Here is a 24,300-nt window from a genome sequence, read left to right as displayed (position 1 = left end):
CTTAGGCCTCACTGAACTACAAGCCCCAAAATGCCACAGGAGGCAGCCAGCGCAGTAAAAGTGGAATAGCAGCACTATAACAGTCTAGTGTGGTAATCTCTTAAAATTGAAACCACAATCATCATCATCATTATGGTTTATTTGTATAGGGCCATAAATTTGCATGGCCCTTGCAGAAACAATCTATAGAATAATTATAAACAAATTATGCAAGTAAAATACAATACTGTAGAAGCAACTGACACATAATCAAATATAAAATTATAAAACAATGTTAATGTAAAGTTCCAAATGCTTAAGCAAACAGGAATGTCTTCAGTTCAGATTTAAAACTAGTCAAGGAGGAGGCAGTCCGCAAATATTGAAGGAGGCTATTCCAGGAATACAGTGCAGCCAGTGAGTGAAAAAGGAGGAAGCCAAGAAGAGGAAACCCTTGGTTGGATAAGAAGCTCAGAGTTCCTGGAATGGAAATTTCAAGCAGGCTGAGAACAAGAAATAATAATATGTATGTTGTTGTGTGCCTTCAAGTCATTGTGGTGTGACCCTATTTTGGGGTTTTCTTTGCAAGATTTGTTCAGAGGGGGTTTGCCATTTCCTTCCTTTGAGGCTGAGAGAGTGTGACTTCTTGCTCAAGACCACTTACTGGGCAGAGGTTGGGTTTTTTCCTCATACTTCAACTTGGCCATTTTTCTTAAAGCCTGGATATTTTTCACCCTTTGATCGAAGTGCTTTTGTAATTTAATCACTGTGGAATTAGACCACACTGTCCAACAAACTACAGCTTGCAAAATTCCATAGCATGGAGCCATGGCAGTTAAAGCAGTGTCAAACCAGATTATTTCTGCAGTGCAGATGCATCCTGTATTAAGACTCATTGAGAGCAGAAGCAGAAGGGCCAGGAAAACAGTCCTTCTGAGCTTCGCTTTCCATGTCCCAAAACCAAAAAAGTAAATTAAGGGAGTGCCAAAACACACTGCAGAAATAACCCAGTTTGAGACCGCTCTAACTGCCCTGGCTCAATGCTAGGGAACTGTAGTTTCGTGAGACATTTAGGCTTCTCAGTCAGAGAGCTCTGGTGCCACAATAAACTACAATTCCCAGGATTCCCTAGCACTGAGACAGGACAGTTAAAGCAGTGTTAAAATGGATTATTTCTGCAGTGTGTGTTTTGGAGGTTAGAGCCATCATCACAGCCCTACACTGAAACCACTCAAGGGATGGGAGGTGGGCCACTTCAAGCGGTGTCAAACTGCGTTATCTCTACAGTGCAGCTGCTGGAGCCGGTGAAGAAAACACTGGAGATAAGGTTTGCCTTTTACTGTGGAGGAGAGGCTGAGGAAAGAGGCAGCAAAGGCGCCTGTTACAGTGGCTCTCATTAAAGTTTAACCAGGAGGCTGTAGCCTCCTTTCCCTAGAAGGGCCTTGCTTCTTCCACGCTGCATCTTCCGCCCTGCTTGCATTGTGGGAGTTGTAGTTTGGCGGCCCAGGAGGCCCTTCCCCTCCCCTCCCCTCCCTCCCACAGGCGGGAACTACATCTCCCAGCAGCCACGTGCGACAAAGCGCTTCATGTGGTCTGGCTGCTGCTGCTGCTGCTGCTGCTGCTGCTGGAAAAGGAGGAGGACAAGCTCTTTCAGCTCAAGGCCCATAAAGGTAACGAGAAAGCCTGGAAAGGCTCCATCCGCACTGTAGAATTAACCCGGTTTGATACCGCTTTAAGCGCACTGGGGCCACAACAAACTCCAATTCCCAGAATTCCATAGCATGGAGCCAGGTTAATGCAGTTAATGCATAGCATGGAGCCAAGTTAATGCTGGAGCCAGGTTAATGCAATCCTAGGGTTTGTTGTTTTGGGAGGCATCAGCACTCTTTTTGGGCAAGAAGGGGGCTTAAAGACCTTCTTGTTGAGGACACCTCCAGGGCCTAAAAATGATGTGTGTCAGCGGTCCCCAAACTGTGCTCTTTAAGAGATTTTGGACTTCATCTCCCAATGTTGGTCAATAGTCATGGATTCTGGGAGCTGAAGTCCAAAGTCCCTTAAAGAGCACAGTTTGGGAACCGCTGTCAGATGAACTCCTGCGTGGGGTATCTGGATTTCAGATTTTGAAATCCCCCATTCAGAAAGCCAGGCATTTATCTTGTTTCTGTTGTTCATTTACCAACTTAGGCCAACTCTATCATTTAAGCTGCACCCATGATATTGTAATTTAAAAGTATAATTTTAATTCTGATAAGTTATGTCACAACTATTGCCAGTGTGTTGTGTGCCTTCAGGTCGTTTCTGACTTATGGCGAACCTATCATGGGGTTCACTTGGCAAGATTGGTTCAGAGGAGTTGTTGTCCTGGCTTTTCCCTGAGGCTGAGAGAGTGCGACTTGCCCAAGATCATCCAGTGGGTTTCATGGCCGAGTGAAGAATTGAACCTTGGTCTCCAGAGTCGTAGCCCAACGCTCAAAACACTCTCTGCGCCTTGAAAAACTAAAGATGTTATAAAACTACCAACGGAGCTCCTGCAGTTAAAAGTGGTGTCAAAGTGCATTATTTCTACAGTGTGGATGCACCCTTTGGCACTCAAACGCACACCATGCAGGGTGTGGAAAAAGAGATTTGAGGTCAGACTCTCAGCAGATCTGTGTGTGTTTCTGCCCTGTCATTTTTGCCACCTACTGGGATTTCCACATGCCATCTGTGACAAAGGAAATGCAGACCTCTGCCTGTCTGTCTGTGTTCTGCTAATCTAATCAGCAAATGAGGGAAGTGGATGTTAAAGCAGTTAATACTTTTATCTTTCTTGGGTTAAGGCTTATTTGTCAATTTGTGATTATTTGCTCCTTTCCTCTGGGAGCATAAAACAACAAAAGACAAGAAATAAATGGAATAGATAAATAGTAAATTAAGATTACTGAATGTTAGAAAACACAGCCACAAATGCCCACCAGCTATTAAAACAATTCTTGGTCTGCCATCAGTGAAAAGAATTGCTCACAGGCAGGTGAAAAAGAGAGCCAATGCTGAAATTTAAAAACTATCCATGGCCACAAAGCTTTGTCATATTGGAAGATTTTAGCCCTCTGCTGGAAACGCAATTGAATTTTTTTAAGTTCACTAAACCTTTTTACTCAGCAGTAGGTTCTATTGAATTCAAGGAAATTGAGGGCCCAAACAGACAGGTGAAAATAAAGCTGCTTCAAGTCACTTTGGAGGTATGCTGTTTAAATGAAACACACACCTTAAGAGGCCAGAAGCTGTGCCAAAGCACTGGACTAGAGTGTGGCTTTAGCATGGCTTCCAGCCTCAGTTAGGATGCATGTATAACTTAAACAGCATACCTCCAAAGTGACCCGAAGCAGCTTTATTTTGGCGTATCTGTTCGGGCCCTTACTCCTCAGCAAATATATTTCAGTTGCAGTTTTAAAGGATTGAAAAATCTGCTAATAGACTCCTGCACTGCTGTGTAAATTGGCCAACGAAACGTTAATAAGTTTAGTCTTGAAGGTGCCACAAAATTTTGTGTTGTCTTTGCTGTGACAGGTAACATGGGGTGTCCTAAGAAAATATACCAAATAATGTGCTGGGAAGAAAAAGATTTATAATCACTATGAGTGTGTTATTATTTTGTCCTGATGATCCCACCTTGTAAAGGTGGGTCTGGTCTATGTAGGCAGTCATAGTCATAAAGTTGTATATATGGCACAGTCTTTTGACAGACTGCATCTGCTCTTCTACATCCGGCACAGTTGCCAACTCCAGCAGATAGGATTGTATAGATGCCTTAAATCCTGCTTCCTAGGCAGAAAGTAAAATATAAATAGTAGTGAGTGAATGAATAACAAAGGTAGTTACAGTACAGCAGAAGGGGCTGGGAAGACACAGTGGGTTAGAGCTGGACAGCCCTGCACTGCATGGGATACCAAAGCATCTCTTCCAATATAATTCTTGTAGTCCAGAGGGATTAGAGTGATAACCCCTCCTGGGCTGGATTGGCATCAGATGGTCTTAATGGCCCCAGGCAGACTCAATTTCTCATTCTTTCTTGTGGGTATTGACCACTGCAAATATACCTCGTGGATACATTTAAGTGGAAGTCTCTTAACTACAGCAGGGGTGGGAATCATGTGGCCCTCTGGTTGCTTTTGAACTAAAGGTCCCTGCAGCCATAGCCAGCGGTGAGGAATTCTGGAGGTTGGTGTTAAGGTTGGTCTTGCTCAGTGAAAATTGGTAAACAGGACACAAAGGGCCCATTCAGACTACCTTTTACCCCGGATCAGAAATCAATTCTTCCACGTGAAGTTCATATTGGGCCCGATTCTGTCACAATCCATTTTGAGGCATGCACAAAGAAATGCTCTGTAGCCCGGGTCATCCAGATTCGGGGCAAAATCCGTCTTTTCTGATAAAACCCGGTTTCCGCGAAATATGAACTTGCCCTCGATCATGATCGGGTCAAGTTCAGGGGAGGGATTAAGGTCAGAGGGCAGGCTGAGGGCAGAGCATTCCCTCCCCTCATCAGAGAAGAAGGAGGAGGAAGAGGAGGAGGAGGAGGAGGAGGAGGAGGAGGAGGAGGAGGAGGAGGAAGGAGCCTGGATGCAAAAAAGGGAAACTGACAGGAGGCAGGGGGACAGGAGGCTAAAGGGGAAATCAGGGTGACTGACAGGGGCTGCAAAGGGCTGTCAGAGGGAGGGTGGGGGGAACTGGTGAAAGTGATGGAGGAGGAGGAGGAGGAGGATGAAGGAGCTGCAGGAAGAAGGGAGCCATGGAGGGCATTCTATAATGGAGCAGGAGGAGGAGGATGAAGGAGCCAGGGCAGCTCAGAGAGAGGGGAGGGTCGGAAGGAAAGAAGGAGGAGGAGGATTGCCAAGGGAAATTGGGCTGTGGGGCCAAGCCAGAGGAGGGATGTAGGGAAATCAGGCTGTAGAAGGAACCTCTCTCTCTTTTTATTTTTCACAGTCTATGCACATGATTTTTTGGGTGACATAGAATGTGTGTGTACTTGCTTGTGCTACTTTCATTTCCTCTAGCTCCTGGAACTTAAGAGCCTATTATTATTATTATTATTATTATTATTATTATTATTATTATTGGATGCTACAGTCAGAATGCCTGCGCTGCATTTCCCTTTTATTCCCAATTGATTCCATGGGTCTATTTTAGTTGGAACTGACAGGTCACTCTCTCTCAGCCTCAGTGGAAGGCAATGGCAAACCTTCTCTGAAGAGAATGTAAGCAGGAGGAGAAGAGTCAGTTCAGGTCAGAGGCAGGGCATGAATGGAGTTCGCATCAGGCACCTCCCCCCCCCCTTTTTTTTTATTTTTTTTAAAATTATTTTTGGCAAAAAATGTGCATGTTTTTTGCTTGAGGTAGATATATAGATAGATAGAACGTGGCCAGCTGCTTGTTCACTTTCCCTTTCATTCCCCCCCCCCCCGACTTCCAGCAAAGGGGAAATGTTGCAAAGAGTACTTTGCAAAAAACTTTTTTTTCCTTTGCGAATGAATGCTACAATTTGAATGTTACAAAAGTTTCTCTTTCCACTTTGGCAAATTGATACATGCTTTTGCTACTGTCTCCAAGGAATTCAGGGGTAGCCTAAAGAATGCATGGCATCACATCCTTTTCTGGCATTCCGAGGTGAGGAATTTATTATTATTATTATTATTATTATTATTATTATTATTAAATGTGTATGAGGCATTCTAGGGTGGCAAGGGGGGGGATACAGGATGCAGAGATGGCATTAGCTTGCATTTGGGGGTTGAAAATGGGGCCAAGGGCAGATCATAACCTGCACTGACCCAAATGCCCACAACACACACACACACACAGGAGGTTTTTAAATTTGACAAGTGGTGCCTGGTCCTTTAAAAAAAAAAGGAGGGGGGAAGCACACTGTCAATGCCCCAATGAGTGCTGGAAACATCACCTATGACAATAGCTTGATTGACAGCAGGCGCCTTCATGTTAAACCCGATTTCCCCAAGAGGGCATTCGAGTTAAAATGCCCCTGATTTGTAGTGGGCACTTGCTTACGGAGAGATTCGGGAGCCCCCCCCCCGAATCTGCCCAGTTCCTTCGAGGGCAAATCCACCAGCGGGAATGGGGCCCTAAAAAGATCTTGGGTCTATTCTTAACCCTCCCCCTTGAAAGGATCCAGGTTTCGTGCTCTCAAGCCTGTCCTGGAGGAAGAACAGACAGTGGCAGAGTAGTACCATACTATTGCTTCTCTTTGACTCCAATAAATCTCAGGTTATAGGCACAGATAGAGGGAAATAAATCCTTTTGTTAATTCCAGCTAGAATAGACAGATTGAGCAAATAATAGAATCATAGAGTTGATTACTACAAGGGTCATCCAGTCCAACCCTCTGTCATGAAGGAACTCACAATCAGAGCACCCCTGACAGATAGCCATCCAGCCTCTCTTTAAAGACCTCCAAAGAAGGAGACTCCACCACACTCCGAGGGAGTGTTTTCCACTGTCAAACAGATCTTGCTGTCAGGAAGCTCCTCCTAATATTGAGGTGGAATCTCTTTTCCTGTAGTTTGCATCCATTATTCCAGGTCCTATTCTCTGGAGCAGCAGGAAACAAACTTGTTCCATCCTCATGTCACCTCTTAACCTTCTCTTCTTCAGGCTAAACATACCTAGCTCCCTAAGTATCTCTGGGATTTACTCATATGTTGACTTTAGTCAACAGTTGTTCTACCCTTTCCTTTCCCAGAGCTGAAAGGAAAATAATGAGGATGAATCTACAAGCCTGCCTCATATCCTTCCCTCACTCTGTCCCGCCGTTAGGAGGGATATGCAGCTATATAACTAGAAAATATTCTAAAATGTAAAGACATACAACTGAGCACGAAAGTCAGAATCATACAAGCCACTGTACAGTGCGCTCTTTTTTTGCAGGGGGTCCATTCCAGACCCACCCCCTAAAAAAAGCGTATGCTTGAGCCCCATTGAAAATAATGGGGCTCGTGCATGGCGCGGTGTTGTGGCAGTACGCGCCCGCCATGGGCATGCACCCCATTATTCTTAATAGGACGCGCCACCCCTTGCACCTCACAGGCTCCCTAGCAGCTTTCAGCGTATGCTGAAAGCCATGTATGGTGTGTCCGCATATGACGTGGGCGTACTGTATTCCCTATCACCATGTATGAATGTGAGAGATGGACAGTCAAGAAAGCAGATAGGAAGAAAATCAATGCATTTGAGATCTGGTGTTGGAGAAGTGTATTGAGGATACCATGGACAGCCAAGAAGTCAAACAAATGGGTCCTCGAGCAGATCAAACCAGAAATCTCTCTGGAAGCCAAGATGACTAGGCTGATGCTGTCATATTTTGGCTACATCATGAGAAGGCAAGACTTATTGCAAAAAACAATAATGCTAGGAGAGGTGGATGGAAGCAGAAAGAGAGGAAGGTTGCATGCTAGATGAATGGACTCTATGTACAGGACCTAAGCAGAGCAGTGGAGGATAAGGAGTTCTGGAGATGTCTCATTGAGGGTCGATAACAACAACAACAAACCTGAACATGTGCTCCTGGCACAACGTTGTTCCTGAGCCTCCTATTTCTTACTCTGTAATACCCTAAAGGCACCATATCCTGTCAGATATTGGAAGCTGAGTGGGGCCATCCCTGGTTAGAACTTGAAAGAGAAACCACTGAGAAATTTCAGAGGAAAGAACGTGCCAGATCACCTCTGAGTATTTCTTGCCTAAGAAAACACTATGAGAAATAATGGAGCCGCCATGAGTTAGCAGGCAACTTGAAGGTGCATACTCTCACAATGCCAGTCTCATTGAAAGATAGCGGTGAGTACAGCAGTGGAGGTCGAAGGGGAGAATCAGGTATGGAAACCTACTGAATCAACAGGGGCAGAGATTCTTCAATTAGATGTAGAATGTGCCTTATAAATTAAACAGGACCTCTGAAGTTGAAAGCCTAAGCAGAAGACAGTTTCCGTGCTTTGTGATTAATTGCATGTTCCAATAGCAGTGCAGAAAATATTTTTAATGTTTGTTTTGTTATTCTAATATAATAATAATAATAATAATAATAATAATAATATATTATATTCTGCCTTTTCCCAAAGGAATCAAGGCGGATTACAAAACAGAAAATGACAATAAAAATGCAAATTACAATAAAATCACATTTTGAAATAACCCTTACCCCCACCTCTTCCCAATCATAACCCCCACCAGGCAGGTTTTAAAGCCTCAGAGTCCTCTACGTCCAACGCTCAGGTGTCCTCCAGCATCTTCACTCCAGTAGGGGATATTTGGCAAGGAGGAGAGGCAGGTTTTAAAGCCTCAGAGTCCTCCACGGCCCATACCCAGGTGTCCCCTGGAGTCTCCACTCCAGTTTCACTGTTCCAAATTCCTTTAAAACAAATTTTTCAAAAATAATGCCTACAGCATAGAGCCTAGGATTATAGTTCAATTTATTTCCAGGTTAACATGGCTACAAATTTGGGCTGCAGGTCCATTTTGATTTCCCCTGAGGATGCCTAATCTCAAGCCTAATCAATTTTGCAACCTGTTTTTTGTTATTGTTGTTTTCTTGTCAAACAATCCAGCCTAGTCAGCTTCACAATGTAGGTATACGACGGATTGCCTTCATTTTCCGTCCTTGTTTGATGTGTTGGACATTCATGTTTTACTAGAAAACCACAACATCTTCCCCCTTCACCTCAGAGCAGTCCCCTTTTTATTCTCTTATTTTTGTATCATAATTGTGCAAATATTCAGTCATTTAAAGAAGGAAGCAAAAACATTTTCTATTAACCATCTAATTGCACAAGGTATTGGGGAAGGTAAGACAATTGTTCATTTCAGGAAAACAGAACAGTTGAGGAAACGATGTCCATCAACATCTGGAAGACTGTATAATTTCCACCCATGATTGCTTCCTGAACTGTTCTGCTCTCCTGAAATGAACAAATTACCTTCCCTTCCCCAATACCTTGCGCAGTTAGCTAGTTAATGGGGCCACAAAAACAGCCACACTTTGCACACCTCTAATTTGGATGATTAAAAAAAAAATCTAGGAGATGAAACACAGGAAAGGAGGCAAGAGCTTTTTAGAGGAGTCACTATGTAGGCCATGAAATGACACTGCAGAGGCAATTCAGTCAATGGGTAAAGGAGGGATTTCCCTAACCCATGGTCCACACACTCCAGGAACAGTTCCTCCAGGGTACCTTTTTTCTGTCCGTCTTATAAGGAAATTGTGCTGCCCTTCTATGCTTTTCCTCCTCAGCAGCTCTTCTGACCGCCCTCTCATACCACACAATTATAGCCCTATGACTCCAGCCTGATTGCCATGGCAACATTCTATGGTATCATGGGATTGGCAGTATAGGGAGTGGTACTTAGAATCCCGAAGCAGAGTGTCTCTGAAACTACAAAACCCAGGATTCCATAGGATGCAACCATGACAGTTAAAAGTGTAAAACATTCAGAAGTACTTGTGTTTTGCCATTTAACAAATACAAACAAAAACCCATCAAAGTGGAAACATTGTGCTATAACTGTATAGTGTAAAGGGGCCCTGAGATAAGAAAAAAAGATGGGAGAAGCAATAGGAAAACATGGTAGAGTTTACAGGTGGATGACTGTTTCCCTGAAACCTTAATTCAGTGAATAAAATTCAGCACATGAAGCAGTCTGTTGCACACCAATAGCCTTGACTGGAAGTAGCACTCTTTCTCCCCCTGACTTTTGGCTTAATCATAGTACAGTTGTCCCTCTGAATTTGCAGGGGATCCATTCTGGGGACCCCCGCAAATTTGAAATTGAATGGATATTCAAGTCCTATTGTCTCCAATGGTGCGCCGCCATTGGGGACAATGGGAACTTGAGTATCCTCCCTCCCTCCCTCCCTCCCTCCTTACCTTATTGAGGCAAGGCCTTGGGCAGCACAGGCTTCTTCGTGCTGGTGTGGCCTTGCCTTGGCCAGAGCACTACCGTGCCGGCTGGGAGAATGGCCACACCGGCCGAAGGAAGGCTGTGCCGACCAGGGAAAAACCGTACCAGTCAGGGTCTTGCTTTAGCTGGTGCGGTCTTCCTCTGGCCAGCGTGGTCTTTGTCCGGCTGGCGCAGCCTTGCCTTGAAATAACAGTGAAAGAATAACAGTGGGTTTTTAGACTATTATATATACTCATGTATAAGTCTAGAAATTTAGGTCCAAAAATTGACCCAAATAACATATGTTGACTATCCACAGGTCCATGTAAGTACTATACTCTAACTCTTATTTTAAAAGATACCATCCCTGGTGAAAGGGAAGAGTGTAATCTGCCCTAGTCACCTCTCTGCTTTCTCATTCATCCAGCTTTTAGGATGAGCAAAAACAGTTATGCTTACTCTAATTTTGTAAGTTCTTTGGCATTGTTTTCCATTGCGTCATCCTTTGGATCCTTTGTTACATTCCCCTAAGTTTTACCCTCAATTTATACATTGATCATATCAAAATCCATAATTTTGGCCCCAAAACCTTCCCTTGACTTATGCATGAGATCAACTTATAGTTGAGTATATATGATATATGTATTTCTTTTAATTCAAAATTAACAATGCAGTAGGTCCTTGGTATCTGCTGGGGTTTGGCTCCAGGACAAACACACAAATGGAGACCAAAACCCATGAATGCTCAAGTCGTATTATATTCAATGCTGTAGTAAAATGCTGTCCCTTATAAAAATGGCTATTGCATATTGGTTTGTTTGTTTGTTTGTTTGTTTATAAATTTCAAGCTATGGATGATTGAATTGGTGCATGTACAATCTGTGGATATGAAGAGTGGACTGCATATGCCTGTGAAATGAAACAACCAGGTCAGATAAGCCTTGAATAAGTAGACAAAAACATTTTGAACTTTCCAGAGACCACTTTAAAGCTTTTTCTAAAATGCATCCAGAGATTACTTTTTCATTGACTAGCCACCACTTTTCTTATTATTTCTCTTTTTCTAGCAAATACATAGATCTTATGCTTTTTTTAGATGCAGGGATTGCTGCTGAAGCAGACTAATATGCAATCGCCTCTTCTCTTTGTTTTGCTGTTTGTCCCTGCTCTTTAAGAAATTCCAGAGACAGCTGCTGTTTACCTTGCCTGTTTTAGGTAGGCATACAGTAGGATCAGCTAATGGTAGAATCCCATTCCTTCTCAGCTCAAACTTTATTGCATTTTTTTCACATGCTGCTGTAATCCAAGATCAGAAGCCTGTGTTTCCCCATCCTTCCTTTACCATCCTCCCAATACCAATGCTAAGAAACTTTTAGCTGGACCAAAGATGAGAAGGAAAAAGGTGGGCATAAAAAGATATTGTAAAAAAGTGGTTCCCTGGCTGAGGTTTTATTAGCTGAGGTATGTCTGTATTATATTTGTGAGTTAATGGGTAAATCTGTGATGGACAAAATTAATATATATATTTTTAAACCTGGCAGTTGCAAACGGATAATTATCATTTGGCTGACATGTCCGAGTCATCTCAAAAAGCAGTTTTCCATATAATACCTTAAGAGCCATCTGATCCGAGCATGGATAACTTTGATGGCATTAGTATTAGTAATTTTTGTTACAATTATTTTTTAAGAAGGAGGGTGTTAATGTGTCATAGCCACTTTAGTGTCAAATTGATGTGAAGGAAAATCTGGTTTGGAGCCCTGCTCAACTGTGATGGAGCCTGCGTCACTTTGGATATTTTGCAACCTAACCTTCTTCTCATGATTGTGCTGCCATTAAAAAAAAACCCTTCTATTCAAGCCTTTCTTAACCTTTTTACATTGGAGGAACCCTTGAAATAATTTTCAGGTCTCAGGGAACCCCTGCATAAAAATTAGTGTATCTAATGCTCCAAAGAACAATTTTACCCCACAGTCACAATCTCTTGTGGAACTCCTAACAATCTCTTGCAGAACCCTAACAGTTCTAGGGAACCCTGGTTGAGAAACCCTGGTCTATTCTAAGCTCTTTAGCCCCAAAGCAGGATGCACATATGGCAGGTGAGAGGATGGTGCAGATGCTTACCACTCAATGCTTGCAAACTGTTGCTTAATGACAATGTTCCAGGGGTGAGGCAGTTTCTAATGCCCTGATTTTGGCAGCTTTTATGCATTCCTTTGAAGTGTTTCCTGGCACTGTGTACAAATAAGTGCCGTACGCCTTTAAAGACATCTCAGGAGCTGGGGGAGGCAGCATGTTTTTTGTTCTTGTGGATTTGTATCTGCAAAATTAAGTAAACACATTCCTGGTGAGATGGTGGCAGGCATTAATACATAATGGTCCCCCTCAGGAAGTTTGTTGTGTTGCCAACTGCTCTGCTTTTCCTACAGGCACACTGACGGGTATTGGAAACTGTATGCAGTCAAAGGGCCGAATAGCTGACCCAGCAACGTCTCTAGTTTCCCGGACTTGCTTGAAAGGAGCTACTCCTTGCAAGGAGTGATCAAGGTGACGCCAGTGAGACATGTCTACTCAGGGTGAGAAACCTGAAAACCAACCCCCCGATCCACCACCAGACCCCCGGTGGAAACTTCTTGTCTTCTATCTCTGTTTCTATGGCTTCATGAGCCAGATCAGACCTGGAGAGAGTTTCATCACACCCTACTTGTTGGGAGCAGAGAAGAACTTCACAAAAGAAGAGGTGAGTTTGTCACATTGATCAGCATAATGAGTCAGGTTGCAGCCTCATCTGGAAGCACCAATTGTTTCATTCAGACTGGCAAACTGGTTTCCAGCCCGGCTTTGTGCAGGGTAAGTTGAGACCATAGTTTGCATAGGTTCAAAGCTCCTGAATGTTCATTCATAGAACATGAAACCATAGTTATATTTGAACTGCCCCATTCTCTCTAGATGTGAGGGATCCTTAGCCTTCATCTGTCTGTAAAAATGTCAAGGTATGCAAATATTTTCTTTTACCTGGAAGCAACAATTCTGTTGTGGTGTAGTTATTAGGGTGCTGAAATGAGACTTTGGAAATCCAGTTTCAGGTCCCTGACATAATTTCAGAGATTGCTGAATGGTAAAGAAGTAAATACAGTGTGGGATTTATGCCAGTCAGTTGCAGAGGTTCAGTTCAGACAGGAGATATGTGAGAAGGATGTGAAGGAGAAAGAAATGAAAATGTAGTTAGTCCCAGAAAAGTAGTTAAGTAATGTCAGAAAAAGAAATATGATTCAATAGTAAGCTTGATGTAATCTTGAGTGTTTACTTTTTCCAGTCATCTTTAATCATCATAAAAAAAAATCAAAGTCGACCAGTCATAGTTTCCAATACTATAAAGACCCCAAGCTGAAATAATTTCTTTTTCATATTTAGAATTGCTTTTAATGTCAAAAACTCTGACTGATCAGCCCAACTAATTACTACTTTGCTGTTTCCATGGGTTCCAAATCATATTTTTCTTTTCCTTTTGAAAATTGTATTGATCAATTTAGCAGAAAATTCATTTAATAGAATTGATTTAGCAGAAAGTTCAGTCTAGCTTGCCTTGTAGTCAGAATCAATAGCTATGGGCTAAATCCAGTCCCAACTGGAATATACACAAATGGGATGCATATGTTAGCTGCATTGATTTCAGTGGGTCTACTCCAATTGAAACTTTCATTGGATTTATTCCTCTAACAGTTCAATCCAGTATATGTACTCAGAGCTTTAGAGAGCCTAAAGAAGATCAGTTGCGATGTTGCAATGGTCTTGCTGAGCTAACCCTGACCTACTGTCCTGATTTCCTTCTGGCTTATGTTTAAACCTTTGAGCTGTTTCTTTAGTAATCAGTAATTTCTAGTTTCGTTGTCGATGATCATTAGTGTTCCCTCTGGGACATGGGTAGTTCCTGCTGTTTGTGCTGAAATTGATGCTGTGTGGGTCTAGTACTGGGAAGAGGGCACAAGGAAGTGACCTGGTTGCCATAGTTTAGTTCTGCTTTCCAGCTCTGCCCTTTGGAAGGGCCAAAGCTCAGATTCACAGGCATGCTGACTAGTCATGAGCAGCACGTGGTGAAGTAGCATGTTGAGTGAGGGCAGTCTACCCAAACACTTGAAAGCTCTTTTTAAAAACATGTTCCAAATCACATTTCACCTTTGTGTCCAGTAGAGCAGTCAAACCCAGATCAGCAAGGATTATCTATCTTCCAGTTTCCATTCTATGAAAGATTCATGGTTATCACTGTAGATAGATTGTAATGTGTCCGATGAGAGTTGCATGCTTCTACCCCCAGAAGGCAGCTTTCAACTACCATGGCCATTTATTGGCCAGGGGTGGGTGGAAGACACTTGGGGAACATTTAGCTATAATTCTGCAGCTCTAAGAAAGCTGACATTTTTTTCCTGGATTTCCAGCAAGTTGATGGCGACTTGGGAGGGTCGTCTCAGTACCCTTCATCTCACTGCCAGATGTTACCCAAATGCCTCCTCACTCCACCATCCTGCTGATAAATGGTTGTGGTAGCATGTTCCAGTGACTGAAAGCTGCCTTTGGTGTGGGGAGAGGGATGTTGCACAAGGAGATACTACATACTTCCCCTTTTTTAACATCTCTAATAGGTCATAGACACACATAATCACAATTTATCTAATAGTATATTATCAACAGAGTTCCAACCATAGTCTGAAAGCAGGAAACACTGTCTCATGTCTCTCAGACCAGGATGTACCATCTTATGACTCTCTCCTTATTTCATCTGGAATTTCATTACCCTTCCCATCTTGGCCTGTAAGATTATGGGAAATGTAGTCAAAAACTTTTGAGTGGGACTGTGTAAGTCTGAGTTAGAAATAGGCCAACCTTTTTAGAAGTTTCAGGTTATCAAGCGAGGTAAGGGTATAAACTATTGGCCATGGGTGGGTGGAAGACACTTGGGGAACATCTGGCTGTAATTCTGCAGCTCTGAGAAAGCTGACATTTTTTTCCTGGATTTCCAGCAAGTTGATGGCGACTTGGGAGGGCAGTCTCAGTACCCTTAGATGACTAAGGAAAGGTGAGAGGAACCATAGTATATATTAGTGCTGTTCAAAGTGGTCGTTCAGGGTCCAGTGCCAGTCCACAAATGATTGTCTGCCAGTCCCTGGAAAGTTTCCAGGAAAGAAAGAAACCATTGTAACTGATAGGCACAAATACTATAGTAGTCCCTGGTACAGTGAGAGAAAAAAGCAGTCCTCCGTGCCAGGCAGTTTAGGAAGTACCCTTTAAGTAGATCTTTCATTATTGGAGTCTAACAGAAAGAACACCTTAGGTAGAATCCTGATGGTTATACTGTATATGCTGGGATAACACTTGGTTTATGTACTTTTGGAGTGTTTAGGTTTTTTTTGAATATTTCTTTCCACAGTGTCCCTGACCCCAAGTGTACAGCAAGAGCAGGGATCTTTGGGGGGGAGCTGTGTGTCCACCCCCCCCCCCCCAGCCACTGATCAGCTATGGGTGTTCACATGGGTGCAATCTAGCTGCCTTTGAATACTTGGGCAAGGAATAGTCTTACACTAAGGACACAGAGGAAGCTAGAACGTGCCCAACCACATCTACAGCCAGTCAGTGGTCAGTGATTAGTTAGTGGCATTAGTAGGGGGAGTGCAGACCATGCCAGGTGACACCCTAAGAGGGGAGTGACACACAACTGCTCCTCAAACATCTCCCTCATGGCAGAAACAGGCTGTGGTGTTTGCCTGTTTCCCTTCAAAATGCTGAAGAGATGGGGTGAGTGGGGTGAGACTCAGTGGAAGGAGAGAGAAGTCCCTGGGTTTTTTTCGACACATTAAATTTCGATACATTAAAATGTATATGTAAATACATTTAGGCTATGTGTATGATAATGTAATTTAAAAGTATAATGTTAAGTGTGCTAATTGTTCATGTCACAATGACTGCCATTACATTCAGTGATGCATAGAAATTATGATTTATGAGTAATGTTAATTAGAAAAATATTGCTAAGGATTCTGCATGGTGTGGTATAGGAGGAGGTTAGTGCGAGGTGACACCAATCCTAGTGACACCACTGCCTGGGATGAGCTCTGGCTGCCGTTGTGTGGCAGGGATAGAAGCTGGGATGATGGTGTAAGTACATTGGGGGTCCACCAAAAGGACTGATGGATTGCAACTCATGTGTGCTGTTTTGAATCTCATGATGGAAGACAGGTGGTTTGAAAACAGATTGAACTAACAAACCAAATCTCTGTAGCCCTTATGTCCACATGGGCACACACACTGCATGATCTAGACCATGGGTGGGCAACATCTAAAGGTCTAGGGGTTGTTTGTGCATGTGCGCACGCATACACACATGCATGCACACTCACAGACAGACATCTTGGAGGAATGACTGGGACTCTGGGAGACTAGGATTCAAATCCCCACTCACACATAGGAACTCCCTGGGTGACCTTGTGTAACTCACACTCTCAGTCTTAGAAGAAAGGAGAACAGTAAACTCCTTCTGAACAAATTTTGCCAAGAAAACTCAGTGATTGGATCGTCTTAGGGTTGCCATAAGCCAGAAACAACTTGAAGGCACACAACAATAATAAGATCTAGACCTAGCAGTGTAGTGGGATATATTGAGAAGATAGCAATTGATCTTGTAGTTCAAATCCATGTGCTACAGGGAATATAAATCCTTCCTGTGAATATAGTACAATAGTCAAACGCAGGTCAAACATCACTTGATTTTCTTTTTTTAAAACTTTCAGACCAGCTTCAGTATGAGACAATGAGCTATTTTAAGATTTATGCATAAGTCAAATCCTACATCCATCTGTTTGGGCTTTGTATCCATTTAGACGCAGTATCTATCACCATTCTTTCCCTGTCTTTTCAGTCAAGACTCGTAGCCTCCCTCCAGGGCCTGTTCCCCTGCACTTTTTCCACTCCTCCAGAAAGAAGTTATTTGTCCATGTCGCAGGGTAGCTCTGTTTGACCAGGGATCAGAGTCCCCTGCTGGTTTGTTTCCATGGCCAAAACACAGCAAGTTCCATTCAAAAGAGGCTGGAAGAGGCTTAGCTGACCTCCTTGGCAAGGAACATGGGTGGTGGGTCTGGGAGGAGATTTACTGTTAGCCGCAGACATGAGACTCTGAATATTTTATTTTAAAGAAAGATCAAATATTTATAATTAAGAAGCTGTGACCAGCAGGTAGCTGTTTTAAAAAACCAAGAGGCTCCAGTACATTTTATGTAACTCAGCAGATTTGAATGGCACTAGAATCTCAACTCCCCTGAACCAGCACACAGTCATGTGCATGTATTAGAGGTTGAAAATGTTACTCTTTGAACCTCAGCAACCCAAATCCTTCTATGTTTGGGGTGGTAGTCCAAAAAAAAAACAAAAAACAGATTTTCCAAGATTTTCTTGTATTAGCATGGCTGCCTGTTGTAGCCTAAATCCTATAGTTAGTCCTGACAAAGGTAGAGCCATTGCCTCAGTTGAATTTACCCTTGTGTCAGCTCATCATTCCACAGATGACTCAGTGGGTTCATTTTAGTTAGATCTAATCAACAGGATTACTAGCTATGGATGCTGACATTCTGTTAGTTGCATATGCATGTATAAGTTGTGCTATGCATATGCATATTGGTTGAATCACATTTGCAGTAGCATAACAGACACTCTGCTGACAGCAGCAGAAGCAGAGTTCCTCATACAGCAACATAGCACATTACACATTGCTCATTGTACAAAGACACACAGGCATTGACACGTGTTGTGCAATGCTGCTGTTTTTATGGGGGTTAGATACACAGGTGTAGCATATCTCTGTACATGGATGTTTCTGCTCCTCTGAGGAGATCTGGATTGTAGCCTGTGCATTCTGTGCAAGGGTTCTTTGTTTGCTGCCATCTGATGCTGGAAAACAGCAATCAAAATAGTGGATAGATGCTTTTCAGCATCAGACTACAGTATACAGTTTCTCCACCCAATATGTCCACTCCCCTCCTTTTAAATAGCCATTCAGGATCTTGGTTCTCAAAATTTGTTGCAGTGAGCACCTCTCTTAGTTCCCCCCTCCCTTTCCTGGAAGTATTGTGGACCCTTGATATCTGGTGGTATTTGGTCCCAGGATGCCTCATGGACACCAGAATCCATGGATGCTTAAATCCCATTTTATAAAATGGTATAGTAAAATGGTGCTTCTTATAAAAAATGGGAAAATCAAGGTTTGCTTTTTGGAATTTTTTTTTTTTAATGTTTCAAGCTGTGGGTGGTAGAATCTATGGATGCAGAATCTGTAGCTAAAGAAGGCTGACAGTAGCCATTTTACCTGGGGTTCTGTGTCCCTGTTGCCCAACATGGATTTACATTACTTTGGTCCTTGCAGAAAGGATGGTGTGGGGTTATGATTCACTGTGAGAGGACACTGCCATTGGCTTGGCTTTTATCTTGCAGGTCACCAATGAAATCACCCCGGTGCTCTCCTACTCGTATATGGCAGTCCTGGTGCCTATCTTCCTGCTGACTGACTACCTGAGATACAAGCCAGTGCTGGTGCTGCAGAGCCTGAGCCACATCTCCATCTGGCTGCTTTTGATCTTTGGCAGCAGTATCCTCGCCATGCAATTCATGGAGTTCTTCTATGGCATCACAATGGCTGCACGGGTGGCCTATTCTTCCTATATCTTCTCCCTTGTTTCTCCATCACGTTATCAGAGGATGGCCAGTTACTCTCGTTCATCCGTCCTGATGGGTGTCTTCACCAGCTCTGTGCTAGGGCAGCTCTGTGTCACTGTTGGAGGCACCACCTTCATGACCTTGAACTATATCTCGTTGGGCTTCATGTGCTTTGCATTGATTCTGACCCTGTTCCTGGAACGCCCCAAACGCAGCCTCTTCTTCAACAGGAGTGACCCTGTGTGCAATGGCACCTCATCTGCTGAGTTAGACAAGATGAACCCTGGGCCTGAGAAGCCGGAGTGGCAGAAGGCCACAGCCTGGCAGAACCTGGTCATTATCCGGATGTTAAAAGAATTGGCATCCATTGTGCGATTGCCACAGCTGAGGCTTTGGTCCCTCTGGTGGATATTCAATTCTGCCGGTTACTACTTGATACTGTATTATGTGCATATTTTGTGGAATGATATTTACTCCACCACAGATAACAGAAAAGTCTATAATGGAGGCGTGGAAGCTGCTTCTACGCTCCTTGGTATAAAACCTTCCTCCCTCCTCATTTTTAAGCTTCATGTATATTAGAGCTTTCTCTCTTTCTCTTTCTGCTTCATTGTGCTTCAAACATGAAATGAAAGTGGGCCTAGCAAACTGTCCCAGGCACCTCGTGCAAAGGCAAGTGCTGCTGAAACTGATTGGACTTAAAATGTTGGTTTGGCTCTTCAGGATAGTCTGTTTAGGGGGTTCTGGACTTCCAGAGCGTCAGGCATGTGCAAGACTGATTTTTCTTTCTTTATTATCCTTTGTTTTACATGGGAACTGGTGTTTAAACACTTTTTCCAAGAGGAAGGATCTATACCTTTCCTCAGATTCTTAGAGCAGTCCATGACCCTGAAAATATTAAAAACCACTGCTCTGTGTGATCCACCCCAGGGATCTCCCTCCCTCAGCCTGAAGAATCCGTTCTGTGACTTAAGCCACTTCCAGGTAATTTGAAAAAGCATGGAAGCAGAATCCCATTGTATGAGTTAGGCTACCAGAAGCTCTAGAGCTGTACTGGCTAGGGAGTTCTGAGAGTTGTAATCCAAAAAAGTAACATTTTCAAGCTCATCTTGGAAGTGGTCTTATTACTGTGGTGACTGAAAATTGTGCAGCCACAATTGTGGAAGTCACAGAGTTGTTCCCAGGTGACTGAAGCCACATATTTACAAATGGAATTTGAATAGAAATGAAGAGGGAAGTCCTTATGCAACAAGAAAGTTTAGAATAAAAGAATCTTATTTGGAAGGGACTGCAAGGTTATCTTGTCCAATCCTCTGCCATACAGGAATACACAACTAAGGGGCACCCTTGCAAAACCTCTGCCCAACCTCTGTTTTTCTTGTTTTTTCTCCACCACATTCATTTGTTGATTATTGATCGAAGAGATTAACTCTCTGTCTCCTGCTCACCCGCCCCCTCGCCCCACTGCTATCATAATACACAGGGTGCACCCCACTGGCTAGTTCGTAAGATTAGTGGACATTAGAACCCTAGTGGGTATGTGTGTCATTGCGCAGTAGTAGAGAACATGCTCAGCATACAGAAAATCCCAGGTCCAGTCTGTGGCATCCACAGCCCAAAACATAGGAAGGGCCACCTCCAGCAGAAGCACTGCTGTCTGATCATCTTTTAATTTGCAACTTGTTTTACCTGTCTTGTCTGGAGGAAGCTTTGTTTAGGAAGAGTATTGGTCTTTTTCCTTTGGGTTTCCTGTGGCTCTGCAGTTTCCCAACCAGTAACATGCTTATTGTAAACATAACATCCACATGATTTTTTTCTTGCCCTTAGAAATACTGTTTGGTTATCTACTTAAATTGCATAAAAGGACATGGAGCGGGGAGAGGAAAGAATCTTCTGGCACTATTGAGATTAATAAATTTATTTTAGCATGAGCTCTTGTGGATTACAATCCACTTCCTCAGATGCATTGAGGGAATATGAATTCATGCTTCAGATATATATGCCTTAGCTTGAATGGTTGCATTCGCTCGTTCAGTCATGTTTATGGTGCAGAAAATTTTGAGGCTGCCATTGTCTTCCTTCCTGTGATGTTATTTAGATGAATCTGTTGATTTCTGTACAGTTCAAATCTAGCAGGTTCTAAGCAGTAACAAAGAACCTGTCCTGATGAGAGCCATGAAAACCTTTAGCAATCAGTTTGTTCTCTGGATCCAGCTGGTTTGTAAAGGTGGTAGGTGCTTCATTTTTAAATACCCATGTTTGATTTGAGAGGCCTTGCTATTGTCACCTGGCTGCTGTTCTGTCTTGGCAACCCTTGTGTCTTTTCTCAGGGGCCATCACCTCCTTTGCAGCTGGCTATGTGAAAATCCGCTGGACGCTCTGGTCAGAGCTCGTGATTGCTGTCGTGACGGCATTCCAGGCAGGCCTGCTTTTGCTGATGAGCACGACGGGCAATATCTGGCTATGCTATGTAGGATATATCCTTTTCCGGGGCTCCTACCAGTTTCTTGTCCCTATAGCAATGTGAGTAGTGAAAACAACTGTCGGAGTTTAGGTTCACTTGAGTGGGGAAGGTGATGGTAAACATAAAAAGTCCTATCAGCCTTTGGAAATAAATTATAAATGTCACTATTTCAGCATGTAGAGAGAAAGTATAGATATCTACCTGTGCCTGTAGGGTGGTTGGCTAGAGCAGCTTGTGTTTCTAGTATATCTGCTTCCTTCATGGAGGATTTATCAAGACAGTGATCTGAATCCCTGGTGCAAGAGGGACCCTGGTTCTGACTGTTGCACCAGAGATCACTCAAAGGAGAGGGGATATAAACATCATACCTACTTCCCAAGTGACAGGAGAGTAGATCCTTGTCACTCGCCAAAGCTGGTGCCTGGTAAGCTGGGATGGGCGTGTGTCAGACTACGTACCTCAGGTGGTTGCGCATTCATACCTGCCTTAATGAATTATGTAGCTATGTAATTAAGGTGGTTTTGTATTCCCCCCCCCCCCCCATTTCCAAAGTACTTTCCGTGAGTACCACAAAATTGCTAGCACCTGCTGTATGGCAATTTAGCACCTCAGATATTTTTTTTTTGGGGGGGGGGGGGCTTTCACCAGTTCCAGAGGTCAACGTTCTTGCAGCCTCTTGCCAGCTGAGGCCCCTATCCAGTGATCCTTTTCTGTCCTTGGTGGTTGTTTTTTTGTGCTTACTGGCCAAAGTGACTTCACTTCCCTTCTTCTCTCTTTGATTAAAGCTTCCAGATTGCAGCTTCCCTCTCCAAAGAACTCTGTGCTTTGGTGTTTGGAATCAACACTTTCCTTGCCACTGTGCTTAAGACTATCATCACTATCATCATAACTGATAAAAGAGGCCTGGCTCTTTCAGTCCACCCTCAGGTAAGGGGGCACATACTTATACGGTATTGAGATTCTGGTTGTAGTGCAGTCCTAGCTGTCTTTTAGGTAAGATCTACAAGCATCTGGTGAGTTGGGTCATATCAATAATGTTAGTGGTGGGTGGGCTCAGTTTAACTCACTGGAAGTGCAGAAATCTCAGTAGTGACTTTTCTTGCTTTGCTTGGCCCAACATTGCTGATTTTGCTTTCTAGTTTGTTCACTTCCCACCAACAGCACAATCCTTTCCCAAGTCACTCAAAGTAACCCCATAAAGTTTACACCTAGGTAGTTGTGTCTCTGATTGCACTGAATTCCCTGTGATGTACAGCAGTGCTTCCCAAACTATCTGATATGCCATAGTTTTGCCCATTGGCTACAATTGTTTCTTTCTTTGTTGACAACACACTGGGACTGGCAGCCAGTGGCTCATGGACTATTAATTGTTTGTAGACCTCTTTACATAGCACCAGTGTACAAGAAGCAAGGTCAGTAATGACCAGAGGTGTTAGTTCAAAGGTTTGACGGAGTTTGTGCCATAGTCTTGCTGCACATCTGCCAGTCCTGTGATCTGAGTGGATCTTGTTGCTGGGAAAGCTGCGATATTAACAGAACTACCTCAAGCAATGGATACAAATTTTTGCAAATGACCTCTATTTGCTTTTTTATCTTGCACAGTCTTGAAGAAAAACTTCATTCATTGTGGCAGAATTGAGTATAAACTGAGTTTGCTTCTTGCTCTGTGTACACTGCATACAAGTGAAGACGTTAGGATTTTTTCCTTCTCTCCCCCCCCCCCCCCCCCGGTTGGGATGCTTAGGTGAAATTCTTGTGGCTTGTACTCATTGACATTAAAGAGAAGCACCATTTCTCTGTTGGCAGACAAAAGCTGGGAAAAATGAATCCTTTGTGCTCACTTGGTAGCTTCCCACAAGAGGTATCTGGGTGGCTACTATAGGGAGCAGAGCTTGGAAATGTTTCCTTTGGAGACTAGAATCCAGTAGTTGCATTTTTTCCAGGATCATGCAATAGTGAGGAGGGAAGGCAGACTGAGCAGCCTGTTTCTCCAGTGCCTCACTTCCTTCATAGCTACTGTACTCCCATCCATTAATCTCCTGTTGCTGGCATAGTGCACTAACAAGAAGCCCTAATGGCACAGTGGTTAAAATGCCACTACTGCAGCTAGTATTGCAGCCACAAGGTTATGAGTTCAGTCCCAGGACTCCAGGGTTGACTCGGCCTTGCATTCTTCCATAGGTCGCTAAAATGAGTACCTTGCTTGTTGGGGGCAATTAGCTACATGTTGTAAACTGCTTAGACTACTTAGTTCTGAATGAAGAGGTACAGAAATGTAAATGCTATTGCTATTGCTAACAAGGTTCTGGCCTTGGACTACAAAATTTCCAGAATTCCTCTGTATTCTGGGATTCTTGGTCAAGATGTAAATTTTCAAAGCAGGGTGATGGTCTGGATGGGCCAGCCCACTTCTTATGTTAAAAAAACCATTAATTAAAAATGTGGATTTGTTCCAGCTCTGGTTTGTATTTCTATGTTGCTGATGTTTTTGGCACCCTATGTTTTTGATTTCAGCTCATTGCTCTCTCTCTCTCTTCCCCTCCCCTTCTCTCTTTTCCAGTTCTATGTGTACTTTGGCTACTTCACACTCCTGGCTGTGGTGTACCTTGCAGCAACTGTGTATGTGGCCATGAGGCACAATGTGTGCAGGAAGCCTCAGGAGGCACCACCCGCTAAGGAACTCTGTAGTCCAGCTATTGAAGCCTTGGGCAAGGACAAAAGCACAGAGCTGGCTAGCTCAGAAGCCTGAGAAGCCCAATGGGTGGCAGAAAAGAGAGGGATCTCCCTGCACACTCCCAGATGGGAAGGGGCTGAGTAGAATTCGCACAACAATCAGCACTTATAAGGTCAAGGCATCACTGATTTCTAGAATATTATGTCGCTGCAGAGGCCAAGAGAGGGAAAAACAGTACTTGACATTAGGAAAAGCCAAATGCAATGTATAGCTGGCAGGCTGTAGATTCCTCCACTCTCTCTGGGTCTTGAATGTGCACTCTGTCCACTGATCTGCCTCCTGAGTCAAGAAATTGCAGCAACAGTGGTTGCTGACACTGGGTGCACACCAAGTAATCATGTGAATTTGATTTTAAACCTTGGTTTTCCCCCTGGTCACTTGAAAAGGAGCCAACAGATTAACCAAGAACTTTTTTAAAACAAATAGGCAAATTGTTTTAACTTTTTTAAAGGTTTCTATATTACTATGATACCAGTAAATGTACCGTGCTGGAATCCTT

At 43.3% G+C, this 24,300-nt stretch overlaps 1 protein-coding gene across 2 annotated transcripts; it reads left to right on the top strand.

Annotated features, from left to right (window-relative positions):
* Positions 1-1,358: 1,358 nt before the first annotated feature.
* On the top strand, positions 1,359-24,300 carry LOC149314226 (reduced folate transporter-like). Of its 2 annotated transcripts, XM_089520686.1 has the most exons (7): positions 1,608-1,649; positions 5,569-5,625; positions 12,336-12,646; positions 18,382-19,138; positions 20,934-21,126; positions 21,853-21,994; positions 23,628-24,300. In XM_089520686.1, the coding sequence occupies exons 3-7, from the start codon at positions 12,470-12,472 to the stop codon at positions 23,814-23,816; spliced, it is 1,458 nt and encodes a 485-aa protein (XP_089376812.1). In that variant the 5' UTR covers positions 1,608-1,649; positions 5,569-5,625; positions 12,336-12,469; the 3' UTR covers positions 23,817-24,300. The 2 variants fall into 2 exon arrangements, with proteins under 2 accessions (XP_089376813.1, XP_089376812.1); XM_089520687.1 differs by lacking the exon at positions 5,569-5,625 and having other exon boundaries at positions 1,359-1,649.

The sequence above is a fragment of the Sceloporus occidentalis genome, unplaced genomic scaffold, assembly GCF_023333645.1.
Source record: "Sceloporus occidentalis isolate IW3139 unplaced genomic scaffold, rSceOcc1.0.p SCAF_4, whole genome shotgun sequence".
Classification (NCBI taxonomy): domain Eukaryota; kingdom Metazoa; phylum Chordata; class Lepidosauria; order Squamata; family Phrynosomatidae; genus Sceloporus; species Sceloporus occidentalis.
Note: the sequence above shows the minus strand (reverse complement) of the source record. Positions and strands in the feature narration are given on the sequence as shown.

Bases quoted from the DNA above. Each gene is read 5' to 3' on its own strand.
- LOC149314226 (XM_089520687.1), top strand. From the start codon at position 12,470: ATGTCTACTCAGGGTGAGAAACCTGAAAACCAACCCCCCGATCCACCA. The intron at 12,647-18,381 runs GTGAGTTTGTCA...TTTATCTTGCAG, and splicing joins AGAACTTCACAAAAGAAGAG to GTCACCAATGAAATCACCCC. The intron at 21,995-23,627 runs GTAAGGGGGCAC...TCTCTTTTCCAG, and splicing joins CTCTTTCAGTCCACCCTCAG to TTCTATGTGTACTTTGGCTA.